This window comes from Leguminivora glycinivorella, chromosome 3, assembly GCF_023078275.1.
Source record: "Leguminivora glycinivorella isolate SPB_JAAS2020 chromosome 3, LegGlyc_1.1, whole genome shotgun sequence".
Taxonomy (NCBI): Eukaryota; Metazoa; Arthropoda; class Insecta; order Lepidoptera; family Tortricidae; genus Leguminivora; species Leguminivora glycinivorella.
The window spans coordinates 27,516,601-27,540,363 of NC_062973.1; the positions used below are offsets into that span (position 1 = coordinate 27,516,601).

A 23,763-nucleotide genomic window follows, 5' to 3' on the forward strand; every position below is an offset into this window, starting at 1 on the left:
AGTGACATTAGCGCCCCCTGTCGCTTCTAAGCGAGCTAAATCGATAGGTGTCTTTGCATTGCGTTCGTTATGAATGCGCGACCTAGATGGCGTTGTTAACTAAAAACCTATGTTTTTTGGATAGTGTCACTATGTTTTTCAAGGAGCGATTTGGTGGCGTTGTTCTTTTTTTTCTTACTTTCTTTAGTTATCATTATTGTAGCATAGTCTCAAACTCTTACTAAGGCAACTAACTCTCCAACTATCCAATGATTTTAACCGGATCCGGTAGTATTTTTATGCCATAAGCGTCCAACAAGTGCACCCGAAACACCGTAAGGCTCCGAATCGGTTAATTTTTCATTGGTTCATTTAATAGTTTAGCTCTGCGAAGCAGGAAGCTCCTAAAAATGCCGGATCTGGGCGAATTACCGGATTCACTGTACCGGATTACAATCCCTAGTAACTCGATGCACTAACGTTACCCGTCACAGTAATAAAAACTTGGTTCACATATTTAATTTGACCTTGAAACAGGAATACCTTTTTACCTGACCGGTTTTAAAAATCATTAAGGATCGCGGATGTGATGCGCCGAAAAACAATTCTAAAAGGCTGCATTTATTATTAATATAGACTTGTTGGATCAGTACGATTTGAACTTTATACCAACTCTGTTGTGGTGTTTAGAATAGATAATATACCTATTTAAAGGATTACTGCCATGAGTGAGAATTGAACTAAATAATGGCTTATGTTTTTGTGATTCAGTTTTAGACAGAGAGAGTATTTTTTTGTTTTGAAGGTAAAAGTAATACCATTAATGTTTAAACTGGATTTTCCGAATTAATTAACACCATCAGTTTAGCGTGACAGCTGTTAATAAATAGTTCTAGGTCACAAGTAAGGTAAGTGCTGCATTAGTTAATTCATTGAAGTAAATACAGACTAGTTAATAGTTACTAGAAAACTTTGACGTGAACAGTCGTCTTTGAATACTTTGTTTGTTGATATTTCATTGTGTTGCCTGATCAGTGTTTTCTGGGGATATCAAAGTAGGTGCTTACAGTGGCCTATTTTACCACAGTGACACTTGACATTGACAATTCTGTGCCTATTTCTGGGTTGATAAGTAACTTTGTTACTCAGCGTCAATATTTCCTTGTTGAACAGGCAATGAAAGGCGAAATGTCACTGTCGGGCGACAATTTGTCACTATTGTGAAAAAGGCCACAGAATAACAAAGTGAGTTACACAAGAGACGCAAACACAAGACACAAGAGCGCTGGTGGCCTAGCGGTAAGAGCGTGCGACTTTCGATCCGGAGGTCGCGGGTTCAAACCCCGGCTCGCACCAATGAGGTTTTCGGAACTTATGTGCGAAATGTAATTTGATATTTGCCAGTCGCTTTTCGGTGAAGGAAAACATCGTGAGGAAACTGGACTAATCCCAATAAGGCCTAGTTACCCTCCGGGTCGGAAGGTCAGATGGCAGTCGCTTTCGTAAAACTAGTACCTACGTCAAATGCCGGGATAACGCAAGGAGGATGATGATGACATAAGAGGCGCAAAATAAACCCATTTGAACCATATTGACCACTGTAGAACCTTTTCACAGTGAAAATCGAAGTAGCTTCCATGACAAATACAGCACGGTGTTAATAAGGCAAGGATCTAGAGTGGCATGATATAATTAATAAAAAAAAAACCTGTTATACAATAAAGTGATTACTACTCTTGCTAGTGCTATCTTCTTAGTGTGAAAATATCTTTCCTTGGGTATAATTCTTATGTTTATTGTGTTTTTTTTTAGAATGCCGCAAATCACTAAAGAAAATTCAATGGAACCAGAAAGGAGAAAAATTGGAAGTGGACTGTGTCATAATTTTCTGGTACAAATTTTTCACGATTTTGCGGAAAACACTACACTAAATGGGTTAAAATACATCGCAGGAAAAGGATTTTCGTTTTTAGAGAGGTATGGAGTTGATTTTACTATTTTAGAGCATAAAATATTTTTTTTAAGAAAGTTTTTTTTTTTTATACCACGTCGGTGGCAAACAGGTATACGGCCCGCCTGATGGAAAGCGGTCACCGTAACCTATGGACGCCCGCAACTCAAGGGGTGTCACGTGCGCGTTGCCGACCCATTACAAACTTGTACACTCCTTTTTTGAAGAACCCCATACTGTAGTTCATCGGGAATACCTCGACAGGGAGCTCATTCCACAGCCGGAGCGTTCGTGGGAGGAAATTCCTCTGAAACCGCACGGTGCGCGACCATTTAGGTTGCAAGGTGTGTGGATGAGCGCCCTGTCGATGGCGAGCGGTGCGATGATAAAAAGTGGCCGTTGGCATCATGTCAAACAGTTCTTCAGAACACAACCCATTGTACAGGCGATAGAACACACATAAGGAGGCGAAGTCCCTCCTTAGACTTAAGGGTTCAATACCGCCTGTGAGTTTGGGATCGTCGACAATTCGTATAGCGCGTCTCTGGATCGAGTCAAAGGGTCCAAGCTGGTATTCAGGTGCTCCTGCCCAAAGGTGACAGCAGTACTCCATGTGGGGTCTAACTTGCGACTTGTACAAAAGAAGTCTTTGCCCCGGAGTAAAGTATCCCCTCGCTCTGTTGAGCACACAGAGCTTTTTGGATGCCAACGCAGCTTTCCCTTCCAAGTGACAACGGAATTGGACGCTACTCGAAATGTCGACTCCGAGGATCCCAATACTTCCTGACAAGGTAAGGGCTGTGCCTTGAAACTGTGGAACCACAGTAAATGGGGTTTTCTTAGCGGTGAACGCACACACCTGTGTCTTAGTGGGATTGAAACAGACTAGGTTGTCCCGACCCCACACCGAGACTCCGGACAGAATCCTCTCGATGTCCGACACAGGCTTTTCACGACTTTCTAGCACCACTGAACGAGGGATATTAGCACGGCCCGTGTAAAATGTATCCCCAGTACTGTCATCCGCATAGCAATGGATGTCGCCGATAGACAACATGTCATTGATATGCAGCAAGAACAGCGTTGGGGATAGCACAGAACCTTGCGGGACGCCAGCGTTTATGTCCATGCTATCGGAGCAGCTACCGTCTACTACGGCTCGTATGCGTCTGCCGGACAAAAGGCTGGCAATCCATTTGCATAATCCCTCGGGCAGTCCATAAGATGGTAACTTCGACAAAAGGCCCCTATGCCAGACCCGATCAAATGCCTTCGCTATATCTAGGCTAACTGCCAATGCCTCACCTTGACTCTCAATGGCCGAAGCCCAGCGGTGAGTTAGATACACTAGAAGATCACCAGTAGAGCGACCGTGGCGAAAGCCATACTGGCGGTCGCTTATTAGATCGTGTTCTTCTAGGTATCCAAGGAGCTTCGAGTTAATTACACGCTCCATGACCTTAGAGAGAAGGGAGGTAATAGCGGTAGGCCTATAGTTTGATGGATCCGATCTGTCGCCCTTTTTTGGGACAGGGTGCACAAGGGCCGTTTTCCACGAAGATGGAACTTCCCGTTTGCTAATAGAAAGCGTGAAGAGATGCGTTAGCACGGGACACAACTCTGGAGCACAGCGTTTGAGCACAACTGCTGGTATGCCGTCTGGCCCGCTCGACTTGTGAACGTTTAAGGACAGTAGCTCCCGCCGAACATCCTTCTGGGAGATGCGGATTTCCGGCATGGAGTGTGCGCACCGCGGTATGGTAGGCGGCACGGTGCTACCGTCATCGCTCACAGTCGAGTTCGAGGCAAAAAGAATACCTAGAAGATCGGCTTTCTCTTTTGCACTATGGACCAGATTACCGTCAGCATTTCGCAGTGGTGGTAAAGACGACCGACAAAAGTTCCCCTCGGCAGCTTTGGCAAGAGACCAGAAAGCGCGACTCCCGGATGGGTAGCCTGCGAGTTTCTCACCAAATCTGCCGACAAAATCGAACTTTGCTCTGGCAATAGCTTTTTTACTAGACCTCGAGGCAGCGTTCAGCTTACGTTTCACATCAGTAACGTTCGGATCCTTATCAGCTACGGCCTTGGTCCAAGCCCTGTAAGCGGCTTGCTTACGTGTTGTAGCTTCCTTACAGGGCCGGTTAAACCAAGGTCGCTTCTTTGCTCCTGCAGCGACTAACGAGTTGGGAATGAAACAATCCATTCCCAGCTGTATTGTCTCAGCGACATTTGTCGCACAGGAGTCTGGATCATCTGATGCGAAACAAAGCTGCCTCCATGGGTACGAAGCGTAAAACTCTCGCAATCCGTCCCAATCTGCTGACCCGTACTGCCAAATGCGACGTAGGCTAGTTGGCCGTTCCATCAAACCTGTTTTTAGGGTTCCGTAGTCAACTAGGAACCCTTATAGTTTCGCCATGTCTGTCTGTCCGTCCGTCCGTCCGTCCGCGGATAACCTCAGTAAGCGTAAGCACTAGAAAGCTGAAATTTGGTACAAATATGTATATCAATCACGCCAACAAAGTGTAAAAATAAAATATGGAAAAAATGTTTTATTAGGGTACCCCCCTACATGTAAAGTGGGGGCTGATATTTTTTTTCATTCCAACCCCAACGTGTGATATATTGTTGGATAGGTATTTAAAAATGAATAAGGGTTTACTAAGATCGTTTTTTGATAATATTAATAGTTTCGGAAATAATCGCTCCTAAAGGAAAAAAAAAGTGCCCCCCCCCCCCTCTAACTTTTGAACCATATATTTAAAAATTATAAAAAAATACAATTTAAAATACATCCCCCGGATGATCCGGGGATGTATTTTAAATTCATTATACGCGATTTAATCCGTTTCCATAGTTTTATTTCATGAGTAACTATCGCGGTAACCGAAGACAATATTATAAAAAAAAATCACAAAAATAGAACTCTATAAAGACTTTCTAGGAAAATTGTTTTGAACTTGATAGGTTAAGTAGTTTTTGAGAAAAATAAGGAAAACTACGGAACCCTACACTGAGCGTGGCCCGACCACGATCTTGGCCGGTTTTTTAAATTACGATGTAGATAATGTCAAAAGTATATTTTATTAATAATCAATTCCGTATTTTGTTTGAACATTATAAGCATTATTTTAATTGTGGCGCATTCGATATTAAGCCTATCATATTGAATAATAGGCCTAGTGGCACAAGGCTTCAAGCCGGATGCCATTCCAAAATGTTTCTTGATATTTTTGTACACATTACTTTATTTGTATTTACTAATTGTTTTTCAATTAATTTAATTATCATAAGGAAATCAGATGTATTTTTAATTAGGTTTCATTTTTTATTTATTTGTTGCGTGCGTAAGTAAAATAATGCACAAGCTATTTGTAATTTTAGTGTCCCCTTTGGAGTATTGTGTACATAGTCAAGAAATAGTTTACAAGCTACTATTGCAGGTTACTCGATGGTGGATACAGTGTCTAGTGTTTTTGTAGCAGAAGTATAATTTAATGATCTCTTTACAATTAATTTCAGATTATTTTGGTTTTCTACGTTCGTCCTCAGCACAGCACTGTGTGTGTTCATGGTTTATAGATCTTACGTGAAGTACGATACTAGTGGAGTCGCGGTTACTTTAAAAGAACGCTTAGTACCTGTGAACGAGGTAGGTTTAAAAAATGACGGCCCAATTCGAACTTTACTATATTATATTTAAATAAGATATATCACTGTGACATCTTACTCATATCTTGGAAGCATTATTCGAATACGTTCGATAGTGTATTTTTGTCACATATTTATGATTCACTAGTTTTTTCCGCGGCTTCGCTCGCGTTGATTAAAAAAATGCGGAATGCTCCATACAAAAAATGCTCCGGAAAATGGGGATTTTACGGAAGTGGGGGGTTAGAAAGAGACAAAAAATAGCCTATGTCACTCTTCATCCCTTCAACTATCTCCACTTAAAATATCACGTCGATTCGTCGCTCCGTTTTGCCGTGAAGGACGGACAAACAGACACACACATTTTCCTATTTATAATATTAGTATGGAATAGAATAGATAATTTTTTCCTCGGGTAGGTACTTTATAACGCTGCACCCATAATATTTTAGATTAATTACTTGATAACATGATATTTGAATGAATAAAATGTGCATAATGATCCTTGTGTTTCCAGTACCCTTTCCCTGCTGTCACAATATGCCCTCAGCCAAGGATAAGTCAGAAAAGATACAACTATACTCGTGAACTCTTAAAGTAAGTAATGTACAAGGTAGGTACATCAGCTAATATGTCATGAATACAGAACCGCACTCATACAGGAAGAACATTGTCATCACCAGTCTGTTACACCGTGAAGGAAAAAAAAATAGATAAATAAATATAAGACATTCTTACACAGATCGACTGAGTCCCAAGGTAAGCTCAAGAATGCTTGTGTTGTGGGTACTCAGAAAACGTTTTTTTTTTTTTTAGTGTGAAGAGGTAGACGTTTGACCACGGTCACACCTGCTGGTAAGTGATGATGCGGTCTGCCGTGGAGCACGCTTACCTATGAGATACCTATTTAAACTGGCTTTAAAGAGACCTGGATTGTACTCATGCGGAAACACAGACTCAGGCAGGGCATTCCACTCCTTGGATGTTCGCAAAAGAAATGTTGAAATGATTAATACGCAGTTGGCAGTCCATAATTATGGCCCTAGACCGCGTCAAGTGGAGAGAAATCACTGTTGGTCACGATCCTCAGCCATGACGACTGAGAAGAGAGTCTGTTAGAAACTGTCAAGGGCTACCTAAATACGACGACTTACCGATTTGTAGCAGCTAGCAACCTGTCAATACAATATCACAATTCAGTTTCCGTAAATGTGGCTAAAAGTGGCATTGAAACATGACCCGTTTGACCAAAGAAACAAAGTTCATCCTCACTTTCTCGACACGTGGCAAACCAATAACAAACGGGCCTCGTTCATTTTGCCCAGAACGTGCAAGTTGTGGAATGAACTACCTTCTGAGGTATTCCCCTTGGGCTATGATATGGGGTTATTCAAGAAGCAGGTATTTAGGGTTCTCAAAGGTCGGCAACGCATAAGTGGCTCCCCTGATTTTGCTTATGTCCATGGGCGGCGATGATTGCTTCCCATCAGGCGGCTCGTCTGCTCGTTTGCTGCCTATTTCATAAAAAAAGTTTCATATGCTCTGTCTAGTCCTTTTAGGAATACAAATGTGAATGTATACATGTGTAGTTTCAGATTAAATTCAGAAGATAATTCTACTGCAGATCTAAAAAAACTGCATTCCACTATGGTGTTCTGTGATAATGGTGACGAGGATACTTCGGACATGTTGTTGAACTACACGATTGACATAAATACATTTTACGAGGTAAGTTTATAGAAATGTCAAATTTAAATTTAAGAATGTTGCTATTTGAATATAGGTACGAATTTGTACTTGTTTGCCTGCCTGTTAAAAAAATGACAAATTATTATTGAAACGGATAATTTTTAAACCAGTGCCAATAATTCAAGACCGAATCTACAGGTCTGTTTTTTGACTAAATGATATATGCAGAAATAAAAAGGAACAATAGAGAAGCCAAATATTTTGATCTAAACGAACAGACAACAAGCGGTCTTACAGATATTTTTGAGTGTCGAAAACAGATACTTAAACATAAATTAATAAATGAAGAGGTAGTTAACTTAACAATTTTTTTTTTAACAAGCTGACACGTCTGCTAACGAATCTCCACAATCTTTGAGATTTCCGAAGTACGGCATGGCTTCCGTAGCTTAATTTTGTTGGCTGAAGATGCGAATTCAAGTCCCACCGAAACAGTAATTTCCATTTTTTCCTTTAAAACATGTGACGTTTAGCGTCGCATAAACTAGGGTAGAATAAAAAAACTAGAGAGAAGAAAAAAACTCCGATAGAAAAATTTTACAAACTATATTTTAAATGAAAAAAACCTATCTAATTATCCAGGATCGTGGGTAGGTATTTCCTGAGCTGGCCGGTCACAATAAAAGAAGAAACAAGCCCTTGTTAGGGGTCACTTCCCTGCACTACGCCGCCGAAGTCGTACTGGGCGTGGCCGTCATCAGAGGCCGTTCCGGACCGCCAGTCTTCCTTCCGGAACCTTCCGGAACGTGTGCAGGCGCGCGCGCATCCAAATTGTGGGTCCAGTTAACGACCCCAGACTTGTTCCCTGGAATTCCGGTAAAATGGCCGTTTCAAGAAAAGTCCAATTTCGAACAAGTGACTGCGACATCCGGAACTTTGGCCAAATTAAAAGTGCTAATGAGATGTAGGCTGGTTTAGTGAACCCCAAAGCGTTAAAAAAGGTAATCAATGATGTGGCAGTCACAAGTTAAATCATCATTTTTTTTTAACAAAAAGGAAGTAATTTTTATTTAACTAAAAGTACTTTTGCTAATAAAAAAAACTTTTAAAAACATTATTAATGTAGATTAACTACAGATTGGTTTCTATTTATATGCATTTAATTTAAAATTAAGCGAAAATTCCACAAGAATGATTAAGATTTTTATAAAGCGGGTAGAACCATATTTCTAGAAAGATCGAGAAACTTGTTAATTCCAACATTGTTTCTAAGGAAAACATATTGTTACTAAGCGGATAGAGAAAGATGAACCCAGAAAGAAATAAATGAATAATGATTGAATGAAGAAAATGATTCCTTATTAAGACTATGAACTATGGAAGAAACCTTAAATCTAGTTCTACAAAATATTCAAAACACTCACCCTATTTGGGGAAAAACTGGCACTTAACACATTTAATTGTAGTAAAAATTAAAAATTAAAATAAATTTGTCACTCCATGTCGTCTGACGTTATGAGAGTTTTAGGTAACTTGACCTTTCGCTGTCGGAGCCGTGGTAGGAAATGCGAGCGCGAATGCGCCTCATACGTTGACCAGCGCCTATCGCTTATCTGGAGCGGTGACGTAGTCTTTTGTATTCGCATCTAGTTTTAACTAATAACAAATGCAATCGTCAATTCTGTTTGTACGTATATTTATTTTACATTGTTTTTTATTTTTTAAGTTTTAAAATATTTTATTTAGAAGAATGTATGTAAAAATGTATTATAGTAGTTTATAGTTATATTTTGGTTAATTATTTATTTTTATTTAATAGGATTTTTGTTAGAGATAACGATAAACCGTTACATACCCCTCTTTTTAGGTTAGGGTTTTTCTGGGAAAACCCGCTATTTCTGTCGTCTGCTCAATATATACACAACTATCAAACATACCTCCATCTCATCATACTCCTCCACTTCATTCATTCTTCACACAAGCAGGTAAGCAATAAACATTTCTATTTATGTTTTCGCGTCCTAACAGACTGAGTATTATACTTTTACGATTGTATACATACTCTTATGTATATATTAATGGTTCTTCACTTAGTTTAATCATCAACCTCAGTTAAAATTATTAATGGTGTAATCGAATCCATCAAATTAATGTCTCTGTAAAAAACTTGCTAACCAATTTATTTTGTAGGTAATAACCTTTTCAAACCGGTAGGGGTTTGTAATGTTTAATAGTGATAGAATATTAGGATATTTCGGAAGTACACTAGCGTTTACAAGCACGTGTTATGAGATTGATAATTAAATTTAGACAATTAATACAGAAATTATTGATAGATGATTATTGCAGTCCAGTTAAACTTTGTAATTAGTCAATTTGAAATCTTTAATATGCCAGTCACCTAAATTGTTCCCTTGCATGTCTTCTAGTTCATATACTAAATTAGATTTCTTAGCTACGATTTTACACTGGACATACTTAGGAGCTAGTTTCTTGGAAAACATGTTGCTTTTGTCACTAAGGTAAAACGTTTTCTTCCAAACTACATCGCCAACTTTGAAATGGTGATCCCTACGGCGTAGATTATAGTGTTCACTATTCCTAGTATGGGATTGAACTAGAGAGGATTGGACTTTGTCGAATATTTTTCGCAAATGACCTATATTCTCGGCATATTCATCTCTAGGGGCAAAAATTATTTCGTCGTCCAGTTCAACATCGATATAGTGTAAACCGCTAGTGACTAATTCTCGGCCATGGACAAGAAATGCAGGACTATACTTTGTCACCTCATTTACAGCTGTGTTCATAGCGAATTGAATTTTAGGTAGATTGATGTCCCAAAACCGTTGATCATTTTCTATATAAGATGACACTGCTGTAACAATAACTTTATTGTAACGTTCAACAGTGTTGATCTGTGGGCTATATTTAGGCGTAAATCTTACATTAGGCACATTATAATCACTAAACAACTTCTTTAATACATTACTCGTGAATTGTTTACCATTGTCCATGAGAACAGTACTGGGAATGCCATGAACTAAAAAAACTTTTTCCTCGATTAGTTTTGCTATAATCTCGGAAGTTGCGCGTCTAATGGGAAATAAAAGAGAATACTTTGAAAAACAGCATGTCACAACGAATATAAAAGTATTCTGTTGTCTAGAAGGAGGTAGAGGACCTATGAGATCCATGCTTAACATTTGAAAAGGGCGTGAGCAGTCTTTAGGACGGCCCATGACGCCAAGAGTAGCATGAGTAGCATGCTTATGAGCACAACAGATATCGCAACTTGAAACGAATTTAACTACATCGCGATGCATATCGGGCCAAAAATAATTTAAAGAAAGCCGTTTATGCGTTTTATATATTCCTAAGTGGGCAGCGGTAGGTTCCGAATGATATTTAAGTATAGTATTGAGTCTAAATTCTAGAGGAATAACTTCTTTCCATTCGAACTCTCGTGTTAGCGGATTTAAGCTTTTTTAAACCTAAATAGTTTGCCGTTGCTTACTTTGTAGTTTAAAAATGAAGTAGGAGTATTTTGACAACCGTTGTATATGTTTAAATACCATGAGTCACTCGTAGAATAAAACATGTCACCACTTACTGGAATCTCGTCAATATCGGCAATAGTAACAGAACGTGAGAGACTGTCTGGTACCACATTTTCCGAACCGCGACGATGTTTGATCTCAAAGTTAAATGAGGACATGCGCACTCCCCAACGAGCTAAGCGACCCGTAGGGTTATTTAAATTTAGGAACCACTTTAAGGACGAGTGATCGGTGTACACCACGAACTTTTGGCCGTTCTCTAAGTAGCATCTCCAGTGTTCGATCGCCGTAAGTACAGCCAGTGCCTCTCGTTCCGTTGCGCTGTAGTTACGCTCTTGACTCGAAAGGGACTTACTCATGTAGGCTATAACTTTTTCCTCATTGTCTAGCTGTTGTGTAAGAACCGCGCCAACGCCGTAATCACTCGCATCTGTATGTACTTGGAAGGGCTGCGAATAGTCTGGGCACGACAATATAGGAGAAGATATTAAAGCTTCTTTTAGAGTACGGAAAGCATTTTCAGCTTCTGTAGACCAATAAAAAGGCGGAGAGTTTTTAGCTTGAGAAGTAAGTTTATTTAGTGGTGCCGCTATTGTACTAAAATTTGGAATGAACCGACGATACCAAGATGCCGTTCCAAGAAATCGACGAACTTCCTTACGGTTAGTAGGTGTCGGATAGTTCACGATCGCCTCTATCTTTTCTGGATTTGGTTGTAGACCGTTTCTATCCACTACATAGCCTAGATACGACAGTTTATTCCTAAAGAATTGGCACTTTTGGAATCCAATGGTTAAGTTTGCCATTTTAAGTTTCTCCAGAACTCTAACCAGCAGGGAGATATGTTCTTCAAAGGATGACGAGACAATGATAATGTCGTCGATGTAGACGAATACTTTATGCTCAAAATCAGGCCCATAGAACAACATATCAACCAGTCTTTGTTGCGTTGCCGGAGCATTGGTTAAGCCAAAGGGCATAGAAACAAATTGAAAAGTACCGCGCGAAGGAATATAAAACGCTGATTTACACCGATCCTCTTTCTTGATTGGAATTTGCCAAAAACTTTTCGACAAATCCAAACTAGACAGATACTTAGCGTCACGCAGATTATCAAGTATCTCTGAAATGTAAGGAATGCTGTAGGCATCTTTGATAGTAACTGCATTCAGTTTACGACTATCCAAGCACAATCTCATTTCGCCATTTTTTTTAGGTGTTAAAAGAACTGGGGACGACCAAGGGCTCTCGCAAGACTCTACAACATTTTCACGTAGCATTTCATCAAGTTGAGCATTTAGTATTCTCTGTTTTTCAGGAGACATTCTATAGTATCTCTGACGTATAGGCAAAGCATCACCCGTATCTATACTGTGAGAAATTAGAGAAGTTCGTCCTAGACCGCGCTCTTCATATGAAATATTGCGAAATTGAGCTGTAATATGGTCAGCCGTAACCTTCTGTTCAGGAGAGAGATGATCGTAGTCACACAAGTGTGTGGGTTGAGTGTCAAGTGTTAAGGTATTTAATTGATCGACATCCTTAGGTAAAATAACAGCATCTAGATGCTTAGGGAACAAATCAAAAAGTCTCCAGAAGTCCATACCTAAGATTAAGGAGTTTTCTACCTCTGGTACTATGTAAGCCCTCAAGATGTGAGTCTGATCTAAAAACGAGACAGGCAGATTAATCATACCAATATTGTTCAGTCTATGCTTGCCAGCTCCATACAAATTCAGAGTTTCTTTAGTATTTAGTTTGAAACCCGCATCCAAGAAAACCTTATGATAATTATTGCCGAGAATTGTGTAACCACTACCAGTATCTAATAAAGCATGTAGTGTTTTACCGTTAATTTGAACTGACACAAATGGTCTGCTATTTATATTACCTGAATCGTGGATTGCAGTGACTGAATAGCAAGTGAAAAATTTTGATATAAAATTGAGCCAAGATTTCCACTCTGTATCATTAAATTTATCACTGGATATATTAGAAGGCTCTTTCGCACTACAATCCACCGAATTTAGTTTTTTGTGTCTTTCGAGTTACAAGATTTACACTCAGGATAACGTACACCTTTCTGGCCGCATTTAAAACAGATTGGGAAGTGAGGTTGTTTACACTCTTTTAAGGAATGTGTATCAGTGCGGCACCGAGGACAGTACTTACGCGAGCCATAAGTGGCGCTTACTTTAGTTGAACTGCTCGGTGAAGCTTGTACAGCATTAGTAGTATTAGGTTTTTCATCTGTAGGTTTAGGTTTGTTGTAGTTATAAGAGCCGGAGTAGTTAGGATATTTATTTTGATTGTAATAATTTTTCTGTCTTTCATTTGTATTTGTACTTTGATAGTTTTTATTTGTATAGTAATTATTATTTTTATGATGTTTAGTGTAGGCAAAATCTGGGGCTGGGGTTTCAGAAGTCACTCTGGGTGGTTCGTGAAACAAGGACAAGCGTGATTGAATGTCCTCATAGTTTGAGCAAAGGTTTTTAAGAGTCTTCAGGTCCTTGATTTCGGGCGAAGCAGCCAGAGTGCTTGCATAGCATGGCCGGATGTTGTGTAGAATAATTTCGAGCTTTTCGTCCTCAGACAACGGCTTAACCAAGCGCGCGAACATGCCATGCATAATAGACAAGTAAATAGATATATTTTCCTGCTCCCCTTGCGTGCGAGATTTTATCTCATTAGTAAGGCGATAATCGTAATCTCTTGGGCTGAAGTCTTTTTTTAATAGAACCACGACATCGTCCCAACTTTGGAAAGCCTCTTTATTACATCGGAACCAATGTAACGCGTCCTCCGTAAAAATCTCGTACGCAAATTTCAAAATACGCTCCTTTGATATATTTCTAGCCTCCACGAACTCCTCAACTCTTTGAATGAAAGAAAACACGCAGGCCTTGCCCGAGTATTTTAGCTTTGCTAAGTCGGAGGTTAGGTTGCGATCGCAATGAACCACTGTAGCCTCAGGTTCCAGAACTGAGACTGCGTTTATATTAGAAGTTGAAGATGCCGGTCTCAGCGTTGTAATTTCTTTATATTGATTGTTAAAGGAAGTGCAATAATTTTTGTGCTGATCAACTAACGTGGCACCGACGTTCGTGATTCGCCTAAGTCTGTGATATATATGATGTAGTAGGTTTTCAGTTCGTAAGAACAGGGTCTTATCAAATTTAGACTTGAGTGAGGTCAACATCGTTTGGGACTTAGCAAGACTGTCCTTAACAGCGTCAAGGTCAACCGCAGGCTCTAAATGGGATTCTAAAATGTCCTCAGGAGGTATTCCTAATTTAATTATCTGGCTTCGAAGCTCCTGTACCGAACCAGTTGAACCACCTCTGAGAATCACCTCATATTCAAGTTCAGCTTTTTGGAGTGACAAATATTTAATAGGATACGCCATGTTTTGAGACAAGTGTGTGTTTTGATTACAATTGATTAAAAGCAGTTAGGTTTAGTTGCTGAGTAAGTGGAATGTAGGACTCGATAGACTTTTATAAACGTATTTAGAAGTTTTATAATAGGAAATATGCAATATTATTTTATAAATAACTACAAATGAACGCTGTAATAATAATAATGTAAATAGTACAACCACGTACCAAGCAACTGCAGAAATCAAACTTAGAAACTAGAAGAAAATTACAGGTGAAAATATTAAAAAGCCACCAACACCAAAGAAAACCAAGAGAAGAAAAAGGCCAAGGACTTGCTTCAAACATGCACAGCTCAGAAAATAACCAGTGTGGGCGCCAATGTGACGTTTAGCGTCGCATAAACTAGGGTAGAATAAAAAAACTAGAGAGAAGAAAAAAACTCCGATAGAAAAATTTTACAAACTATATTTTAAATGAAAAAACCTATCTAATTATCCAGGATCGTGGGTAGGTATTTCCTGAGCTGGCCGGTCACAATAAAAGAAGAAACAAGCCCTTGTTAGGGGTCACTTCCCTGCACTACGCCGCCGAAGTCGTACTGGGCGTGGCCGTCATCAGAGGCCGTTCCGGACCGCCAGTCTTCCTTCCGGAACCTTCCGGAACGTGTGCAGGCGCGCGCGCATCCAAATTGTGGGTCCAGTTAACGACCCCAGACTTGTTCCCTGGAATTCCGGTAAAATGGCCGTTTCAAGAAAAGTCCAATTTCGAACAAGTGACTGCGACATCCGGAACTTTGGCCAAATTAAAAGTGCTAATGAGATGTAGGCTGGTTTAGTGAACCCCAAAGCGTTAAAAAAGGTAATCAATGATGTGGCAGTCACAAGTTAAATCATCATTTTTTTTTTTTAACAAAAAGGAAGTAATTTTTATTTAACTAAAAGTACTTTTGCTAATAAAAAAACTTTTAAAAACATTATTAATGTAGATTAACTACAGATTGGTTTCTATTTATATGCATTTAATTTAAAATTAAGCGAAAATTCCACAAGAATGATTAAGATTTTTATAAAGCGGGTAGAACCATATTTCTAGAAAGATCGAGAAACTTGTTAATTCCAACATTGTTTCTAAGGAAAACATATTGTTACTAAGCGGATAGAGAAAGATGAACCCAGAAAGAAATAAATGAATAATGATTGAATGAAGAAAATGATTCCTTATTAAGACTATGAACTATGGAAGAAACCTTAAATCTAGTTCTACAAAATATTCAAAACACTCACCCTATTTGGGGAAAAACTGGCACTTAACACATTTAATTGTAGTAAAAATTAAAAATTAAAATAAATTTGTCACTCCATGTCGTCTGACGTTATGAGAGTTTTAGGTAACTTGACCTTTCGCTGTCGGAGCCGTGGTAGGAAATGCGAGCGCGAATGCGCCTCATACGTTGACCAGCGCCTATCGCTTATCTGGAGCGGTGACGTAGTCTTTTGTATTCGCATCTAGTTTTAACTAATAACAAATGCAATCGTCAATTCTGTTTGTACGTATATTTATTTTACATTGTTTTTTATTTTTTAAGTTTTAAAATATTTTATTTAGAAGAATGTATGTAAAAATGTATTATAGTAGTTTATAGTTATATTTTGGTTAATTATTTATTTTTATTTAATAGGATTTTTGTTAGAGATAACGATAAACCGTATTTTGGTAAACAGAGTTTACCAAAATATATTGTATTTACAGGTGGTGCCCAAACGTGAGGACATTTTCGAGGAGTGCTGGTGGCGAAACGAGATCGACTGTATAAAAAAATTTCGCCCTGTTTTGACGGCAGACGGTATCTGCTACACTTTCAATACTTTGGCTACTAATGACATTTTTCGGAAAAAGAGGTAAAGGTTGTGACATTTTTTGCCTTTAACTTTGTTAAATGTGTGATTTATTTTGTGCTAGACTTACAAGTCTCGTAAATTAATGTGGTCTTGGTCGTTCGTCCGTTAATTCAAAAATTACCTTTGTCTGCTACTTCTTCGTTTTTTTCTTTAATTTGAAATTGATGAAAGGTCTTCTAAAACTATTTCCCTAAACAGCTCGAGATCTGGTAACTACCCTCACTGACTCACTATCCTGTATATTGCAATACCCTACCCTGCAATATCTGCAATACCCTAACAGGGTCTCATGTTGTGTTGTGCCTTGCCTTTTATATCTGCCACCTGTAATAATTTTGTACCAACATGGAAGCAATAAAGAATTGAATTGAATTGATCAAGTTTATATTACTGTTAATCACTCACTTTCCTGATCACGTTGACTGTTTCCATTTTTTCCAGCTTGCACCAAAAACGCTACTACTTAAACTCCTCAACTGCCCAAAAAGGGTGGACATTGGAGAAAAACTACAACACCTCTTCCAGTGACGTATTCCCAAGACGTGGACGGGTATTACTTTTATATAATACTAGCGACCCGCCCCGGCTTCGCACGGGTACTATACCTATATGTAAACCTTCCTCTAGAATCACTCTATCTATTAAAAAAAAACCGCATCAAAATCCGTTGCGTAGTTTTAAAGATTTAAGCATACATAGGGACATAGGGACAGAGAAAGCGACTTTGTTTTATACTATGTAGTGATTTAAAAAAAAAAACACATCACAACCTGTTTAATTGCAAAACCTGTGGGGCGATTTTTGAATGTCGCGTACGGAATTTTGTCACTAAAATACCGGTTGAAAACGGTGACTTGCTTATTACTTTTAGTGACAATTTTCTGAATTCGAACGCGTGAGACTCAAAAATCGGCCCCCTGTTCATAGATTCCATAGATTTTAAAAGAATTAAACTTTAAACCTTGTTTTCTAAACTGAGTGAATGAGTTTAATATCACGATAATTGGATACCCGATTGATATTCCGACAAAAAATATGCCGATTGATGTCATACTTAATAAGTATATTTGTTTTTATTTAGGCAAATGGAGCGTACGAAGATCTCTTCATATCACTGAAAGAAGTTACTGATAGAGATTTCACATGCGACAGGCATACTCGGCCCGGCTATATGGTAAGTCAGCGATCAGGCACATAGCACATTTATGGTATTAATACTACATTTTGTTATTAAGAGAAGTTGGTAAAATATTGGCTCAAAACCCAGTAAATATCAAACTAACATTTTTTGTTTCTCTAAAGATTCCAGTTTTAAAATTTGCCTTTTTAACCGACTTCAAAAAAGGAGGAGGTTCTCAATTCGACTGAATGTTTTTTTTTTTTTTTATTTATTTATTTTTTTTTTTTGTATGTATGTTACTCGATATCTCCGAGAATCGTGGACCGATTTTCAAAAATTTTTTTTTGATCGAACCGGTATAACCCCGAGATGGTCCCATTGGCACCAAGTCAGGGTCTGATGATGGGATCCTGGAGAAATCGAGGGAACTCTTCAAATGTTATAGGCACATGTAATGTTTTTAGTCTATTTTTCAAAGGTACACCAGTATTTACGTCTAATGGTAATAATTTTATGTGGCTGAGCTGATGATGGAAGGTCAACTCCTCAATGGTTAGGAGTTAAAGGATAATTCTTTCACTACTGTACATGTATTCGGACGGATACATATAATATCACTAGGAACCACTAAAAATCAACAAATAAATAAACTTTTTAACAAAAAATAAAACCGCCTTCAAAAATAAGCGCGTTACAAAACACGGAGAAACTAAAAAGCCAAAAATAATAAACCTTTCAATTCAGATTTCTTATCGTATTGCAATAAGCTAAACATCCAAATTATAAACAAATCAATTATTTTTGTAGTCGGTACCAGACCTGTTCGTCGCCTTGCTATTGCCTGTTTGCCCCACCCAACCATACACAGGCTGGTACCGACTCCAAAAATAATTGATTTGTTTATAATTTGGATGTTTAGCTTATTGCAATACGATAAGAAATCTGAATTGAAAGGTTTATTATTTTTGGCTTTTTAGTTTCTCCGTGTTTTGTAACGCGCTTATTTTTGAAGGCGGTTTTATTTTTTTATAATTATCATGTACCTAAGTGTGAATATGTCCTTCAATCTTGCGTCTATATTGGAACCATACACAAAACTACAAGTTAAATATTTGTACATGGTCATAAAAAACACACATGGTCATGGGCATCTTCTGGGCGAGCTCACTCCATCGTAGGCCACGTCTTTGCCTTTGGCTAGTCTGTGGTCAAGAGTAAGCCCATTTATTAAAAAAAAAAATCTTGGTTACTTCAGGTATATTTCCACCACCCTGCGGATATGCCGCAAGGCGCTCTTCACAACTACGTAGCTCAGCCCGGGAAGACCACCGCCTTTGCCATCAAACTGGACATCCTGGACACTGCCGACGAACTTGCTAACTATTCTCCAGACATGTAATATTTCATCCGTATTTTACTTCATCATCATCATTTCAGCCGTTATAGTCGTCCAGTGCTCCCTTCGTTTACGCCACTTATCTTATTTTATTTAGTATTCTCTTTCTTTCGCCTCGCCATTTCTGTTACTCGAGGATGGCTTCAATCCTGAGTCGCCATTTGCTCCGCTGATAAGCATCGCCGTGGGCTAGGCCGAGCTCCGTCATGTCTGTCTGGACATTCGTCATCCAGGTGCTCCGCGGCTTATCCCTCTATCTTCTATATTTTATTTAGTATTAATTAAATTTTATAATAAGGATTCATTTTATACTGTGGAATCTAAAGTTGCGTGTGAAAATATTTTTTTAATACAGTTGCTCAAAAAGTGTCCGTTTTTTGGCTGTTTAGCGTGCGAGAAGTTGGTTTTTACGCACTAGCGCGTAAAAAGTTTACGTTCCATTTTACGACTACTTACCTAGTTGTTTTAATATTAGTCTAGTTTACTAAGACGGAATAAAACTATAAACATACTATTAAGGCATTAATATTTAAAACATTGATATTTTCTATGTAATTGTTGACTGTTAGTCATATTATACATAATTTATAAAATGGTTTATATTTTCAAAAAATAGGTCACAATGAGTCGTGTAAACAGAATGAAACGAAACGCGTCTTCTGTCAAAAGAGTTGTCTCTTAATGCAAGCACGTTCAAAAACCTTAATATGTTACGCGATTTGTCATAATTATTTAATGTTATTTGCAATATACTCGTATCGAGGCATAAATGGGTCGACTGAATTAAAATATTAGTATACATTTAGCAATCGTCTCAAATCGTAAATGTTTATGTTTTTATGGTACCCAATGAAATAAATTGTGTTGGATGAATAGCAAAATCGAAAATATAGCTCGCAAGTTTAAAAACTTCAAAAATACGCCTTTGAATTATCAAATATACTGCGTCAATGTCAATGCGAAAATTCGGAGTTCGGATTCTTTTATTTCGTTGTAGTAGTGTTTTTCGCAACTGTATTAAAAAACGTCGTTCCTCACACGTGCGAGAATGTCATTCTTCACTCGTCCCGAGATTTGCCACTCGCGTGCCGTGCTCGTGGCAAAATGTCTCGGGACTCGTGAAGTAATGACATACTTCTCGCACTTATAACGAAATGTACTATTATGTATCGTTGACTAAGTTTCAAAAGATGTTTTGTTAACGACCAAAAATTAAAGATGGAACAGGAATTATTTAGCCACATTTCTTTAGAATTGAAGACAGGTTGTTATAATTTAATTCTTTTTTGCAGTCGTCAATGCTACTTCCCAAATGAGCGATATTTGCAGTTTTTTCAAAAGTATACATCTCTTAACTGCCAGCTGGAATGCCTTACTAATTACACTGTTAAAATTTGTGGATGCGTCAGTTTCTATATGCCAAGTAAGAAATAATTTATAGTACTTAATGATACTTCCCTAGACTTGGCTTTAGCCATTTTGATATATTATACGAGTAAATAAAAAATAAATAAATATTGGTATGACGACAACTAGCCAGATGATACAACAAACGATCTCATAACAAAGAATCACGAAAAATATTTTGAAAGTACTACTAGATGGCTGAATCAAGGATCAAAATACAGAAAGCGGTCATCGGAGTTGCGACGATGCCGTATTTCGTTTTAATTATTAAAAATATTGTAAATAAAAATGATGTAATATGTTCATATACTTAATAACTTTTTATTTTTATAGGGAATAGTAGCACGCCTGTATGCAATGCAGATATGATGTTATGCCTCGAAAAAGCTGTAGGTATGTCTTGTTGTCCATAAGGGAAAAAAATACTTGAATAAAAAGACACTTCGATTCTTTAATTTTTAATTCGATAAACAATTATTTATTTTGTGACTAATAATCTTTAAAACAGAGAGATAAGTAAAAACCATTTTATCATGTTTGATGACGATATTCAACTAAGTAATAACTGTCCCAATTACAGATCAATATGCCACAGAAGAAGATTTGCATGAAGGAAAACCAGACCAGTGTGATTGCCTGCCTTCGTGCAAAGATCTCAACTACGATGCGGATATAGTCATTACCAAGCTCGATCTTAAAGAATATTACAAGAAAGTGAAGGAATTTGACAAATTAGAAATAGCAAGTGATGATTATGATGATTACGATGATGATGAAGACTCTGAAGATGACACGTATGAAACCTCAACTGAAGTGGAAACTGAAACTGTAACTTCAGATGACGAAACTAGTGTTGAAGCTGATGACAATAATACGTCTGTTGATGATGAGACCGAGACTGATATACAGTAAGTACCTAATAAATGTGGTTTATAATTTTAGGTCCAAATATTAAATTGTTCTTGCCTACACCATCAACAATTCAGCAACTAAAAGTACTCGTGCTTTTTCATGGTCGCTTTAAATTAGACGCGATATAGTTAGTTATGTTTTATCATCATCAGTTCAGTCGAATCGTGTTGTTATGTGTAATGTATGGCACTATCTCTTTCGAACCTTAGGGTTGACAAAATTTGTGCACGTCAAGTCGTGTCCAGTGTCTACCTTAATAATTGCTACGTAGCAATCATTTTCCGGATCCGTTTGGCTTTCATTGGAAACGCCCGATCACTGTCAAAAGTGACCCTTCTCTTGCAGGTTCACCGAAATCCAGATCTACTACAGACGCCCCCGCTTCGTGGCTATGCAGCGCTCGGAGCTGGTCGGGCTGTCGCAGTTCCTGGCCGACGTCGGTGGCACTCTTGGTCTCTTCCTCGGCTTCTCCTTCCTCACGCTCGCTGAGATCTTCTACTACTTCTCTATCAAGTAAATATCTATAAAGGAGCATTAAAGGAAAAAGTCCACCGTTGTGTCGTACATTGGCTGGTGTAACGGGATATTTATCTAAAGCAATTTACAGAATTACATACATACATATAATCACGCCTGTATCCCATAAAGGGGTGGGCAGAGCACATGAACTACTAAGTTTCAGTGCCACTCTTGGCAAAAAGGGGTTAAAAATTAATCCAAATTGTGACATTGCAGTGACAGGTTGCCAGCCTCTCGCCTACGCCACACATCTCTGATGGACAGAATTATGCTCAAAAAAAGTTTTGCCTGGTTTAAACGGCGAAAAAATCTCAACACACGAAATGAGTTTGTACACTTTGTACGGGACCATGGTATGCTCCTAAATTGATTTAGTTTTCTGTCTTTTCGAAATATAAAAAATGTGTGCTGGACCTCATGAGAGGTGGAACCATTTTGGTCTTGCCTTTACTTTGTCAAATCAGTGTTTATAACAATATTTTTTACCACTTAGTCCCAATTTAAATGAAGTTGATACCTATACCTAATAGGGAAATATAATAATAATCTTTGTTGGTCAAGATCATAATTATTTAAATAAAATAATTATTCGAGAGGAAAATAAATCCAAGGAATTATTGGCGACAGTTGCATTTGTAATGGGGAAATATGTGATAATTACAAGGATTAACTTAGATGTCTTGCTATACTACCGTAATAACTTACAGCGAGCTATTGAAAAAACACAGGAAACAAACAGGATGTGTTTTATGATACAGCAGACATTAAAATATACGGATAAACTCACGTTAATGCGCTAAAAAAATCTCGCGTTTAGCGACATGTTACGATTCATATGGCGACCATGTATTCAAACATCAATAATAACAATGTTTTCTTTTTAGGTTGTTCTGCGCTCCCAAACGTGAGGACTCGAAGAAAGAAGAAACATCAAATCCTCCGAAAGAAAGTTACATTTATGATTCTAGCAATTTGTAAAATGTAGATAAATATGTACCTGAAAGATTATTATTCTTTAGTTGTATTTATAACAATAAAAGAATATAAATGTAGTTAAGGAACCCACTCGCACATGGTTTTATTTACATTCGGTAAGCCGTAGGTATGGCATGGTGATGGTGAGATTGGTGGGATACCTTTTAATATTTTTTGAAGTATGAACAGAATATGACTGTGAACTAGCCCCGATGCACAGCAGTGGAGTTCGTCTAGTAATACTGAAATATTTTGTTTATTCTAATAACTTTTACACGTGTAGGTATATCACGACCCAGTAGTGAAAATTGTAAAAGTACTAAAATATAGTTTATTAATCACGTTCTCCCATCCTGTAGCAGTTCTACATGCGTAGACTTGAAGAATTGTTTTTAGTTTATTAGCAGAACTTAGTTACTTCCTTTGGGCCCCCTTACATCTGTCATGTAGACCCATCCATAAAAGATAAAATAAAAATCGTCATTTTCTTCCTTTCAGTATCAATGATAAATCTTGTATTTAGATTTAGTTAATGTACAATACTGCCATAAAAAAACAAACTAGATTAGTATTAGCATTAAACATTAATGATTTTTGAACTAAGACATTATTTTTGTACAAACAGGAGAACCTCAAAAAATGGTCTGACTAGACGAATACATATCGATACCTTTGGGTTCAATTGGCGTAAAGGACAAAATGCAGGTTTTCAGGAGAAGCAAAAAACAACTTTTTTTTTAGAAAAATGTTTATATCTTTTTTGTTTTTTGACCTATATTTGTGACGTATATAGAAAAATATGTAGATTTTTAGTATCCTTAACCTAGTGTAGCACCTGTAGTGATAAACTAAACGGTTTAGAAGTTAGATGGTTGTAAAGGACATGTCAAAATGCTATGAACGTCCTTTACACCCACGATTTTTTTGAACAATTAGAGTTGATAGGGTCGTAAATGACGGTCTTAGATGATTTTTTTACAAATTCGGGGCGTAAATGTAACCGGAATGGTACAAATGGCAACTGTTTTTAGCTTAGTTTACAATTGAAAAACTTGAAAAATGTATCAAAACGTAGTTAATATGCCATAGAATAGCCACTATAGTGTTACAGTGTATATTTATCTAAATATTTAGCAAAGACAAAGAACAAGACTATTTTATACCCTGTTTTGCAATAAAGAAACAACATTTGCTTAAAAACTATCCAGTATTTTGGAAAGTTATTATTTTAGTACTCGCCGCTGTCTCAACTCTCAATAAGTTACGCATTCAGTATTTAATTCTAGCAGGGAAACGCTTTCGTAGTTTAAGTAAATATAA

General features: G+C 37.8%; 1 protein-coding gene across 2 annotated transcripts; it reads left to right on the top strand.

Moving 5' to 3' along the window:
- The first annotated feature begins 647 nt into the window (after positions 1-647).
- Positions 648-22,570, top strand: LOC125242654 (pickpocket protein 28-like). Of its 2 annotated transcripts, none has more exons than XM_048151497.1 (14): positions 648-887; positions 1,792-1,956; positions 5,456-5,585; positions 6,102-6,181; positions 7,174-7,312; positions 15,966-16,114; positions 16,556-16,664; positions 17,196-17,288; positions 18,490-18,629; positions 19,923-20,053; positions 20,371-20,430; positions 20,618-20,945; positions 21,295-21,462; positions 22,353-22,569. In XM_048151497.1, the coding sequence occupies exons 2-14, from the start codon at positions 1,793-1,795 to the stop codon at positions 22,444-22,446; spliced, it is 1,785 nt and encodes a 594-aa protein (XP_048007454.1). In that variant the 5' UTR covers positions 648-887; position 1,792; the 3' UTR covers positions 22,447-22,569. The 2 variants fall into 2 exon arrangements, with proteins under 2 accessions (XP_048007454.1, XP_048007455.1); XM_048151498.1 differs by having other exon boundaries at positions 655-784; positions 22,353-22,570.
- The last annotated feature ends 1,193 nt before the right edge of the window (positions 22,571-23,763 follow it).

Coding starts and splice junctions, on each gene's coding strand:
- LOC125242654 (XM_048151497.1), top strand. CDS start 1,793: ATGCCGCAAATCACTAAAGAAAATTCAATGGAACCAGAAAGGAGAAAA. Junction 5,586..6,101: donor GCTTAGTACCTGTGAACGAG/GTAGGTTTAAAA, acceptor TTGTGTTTCCAG/TACCCTTTCCCTGCTGTCAC. Junction 21,463..22,352: donor TTCTACTACTTCTCTATCAA/GTAAATATCTAT, acceptor TTTTCTTTTTAG/GTTGTTCTGCGCTCCCAAAC.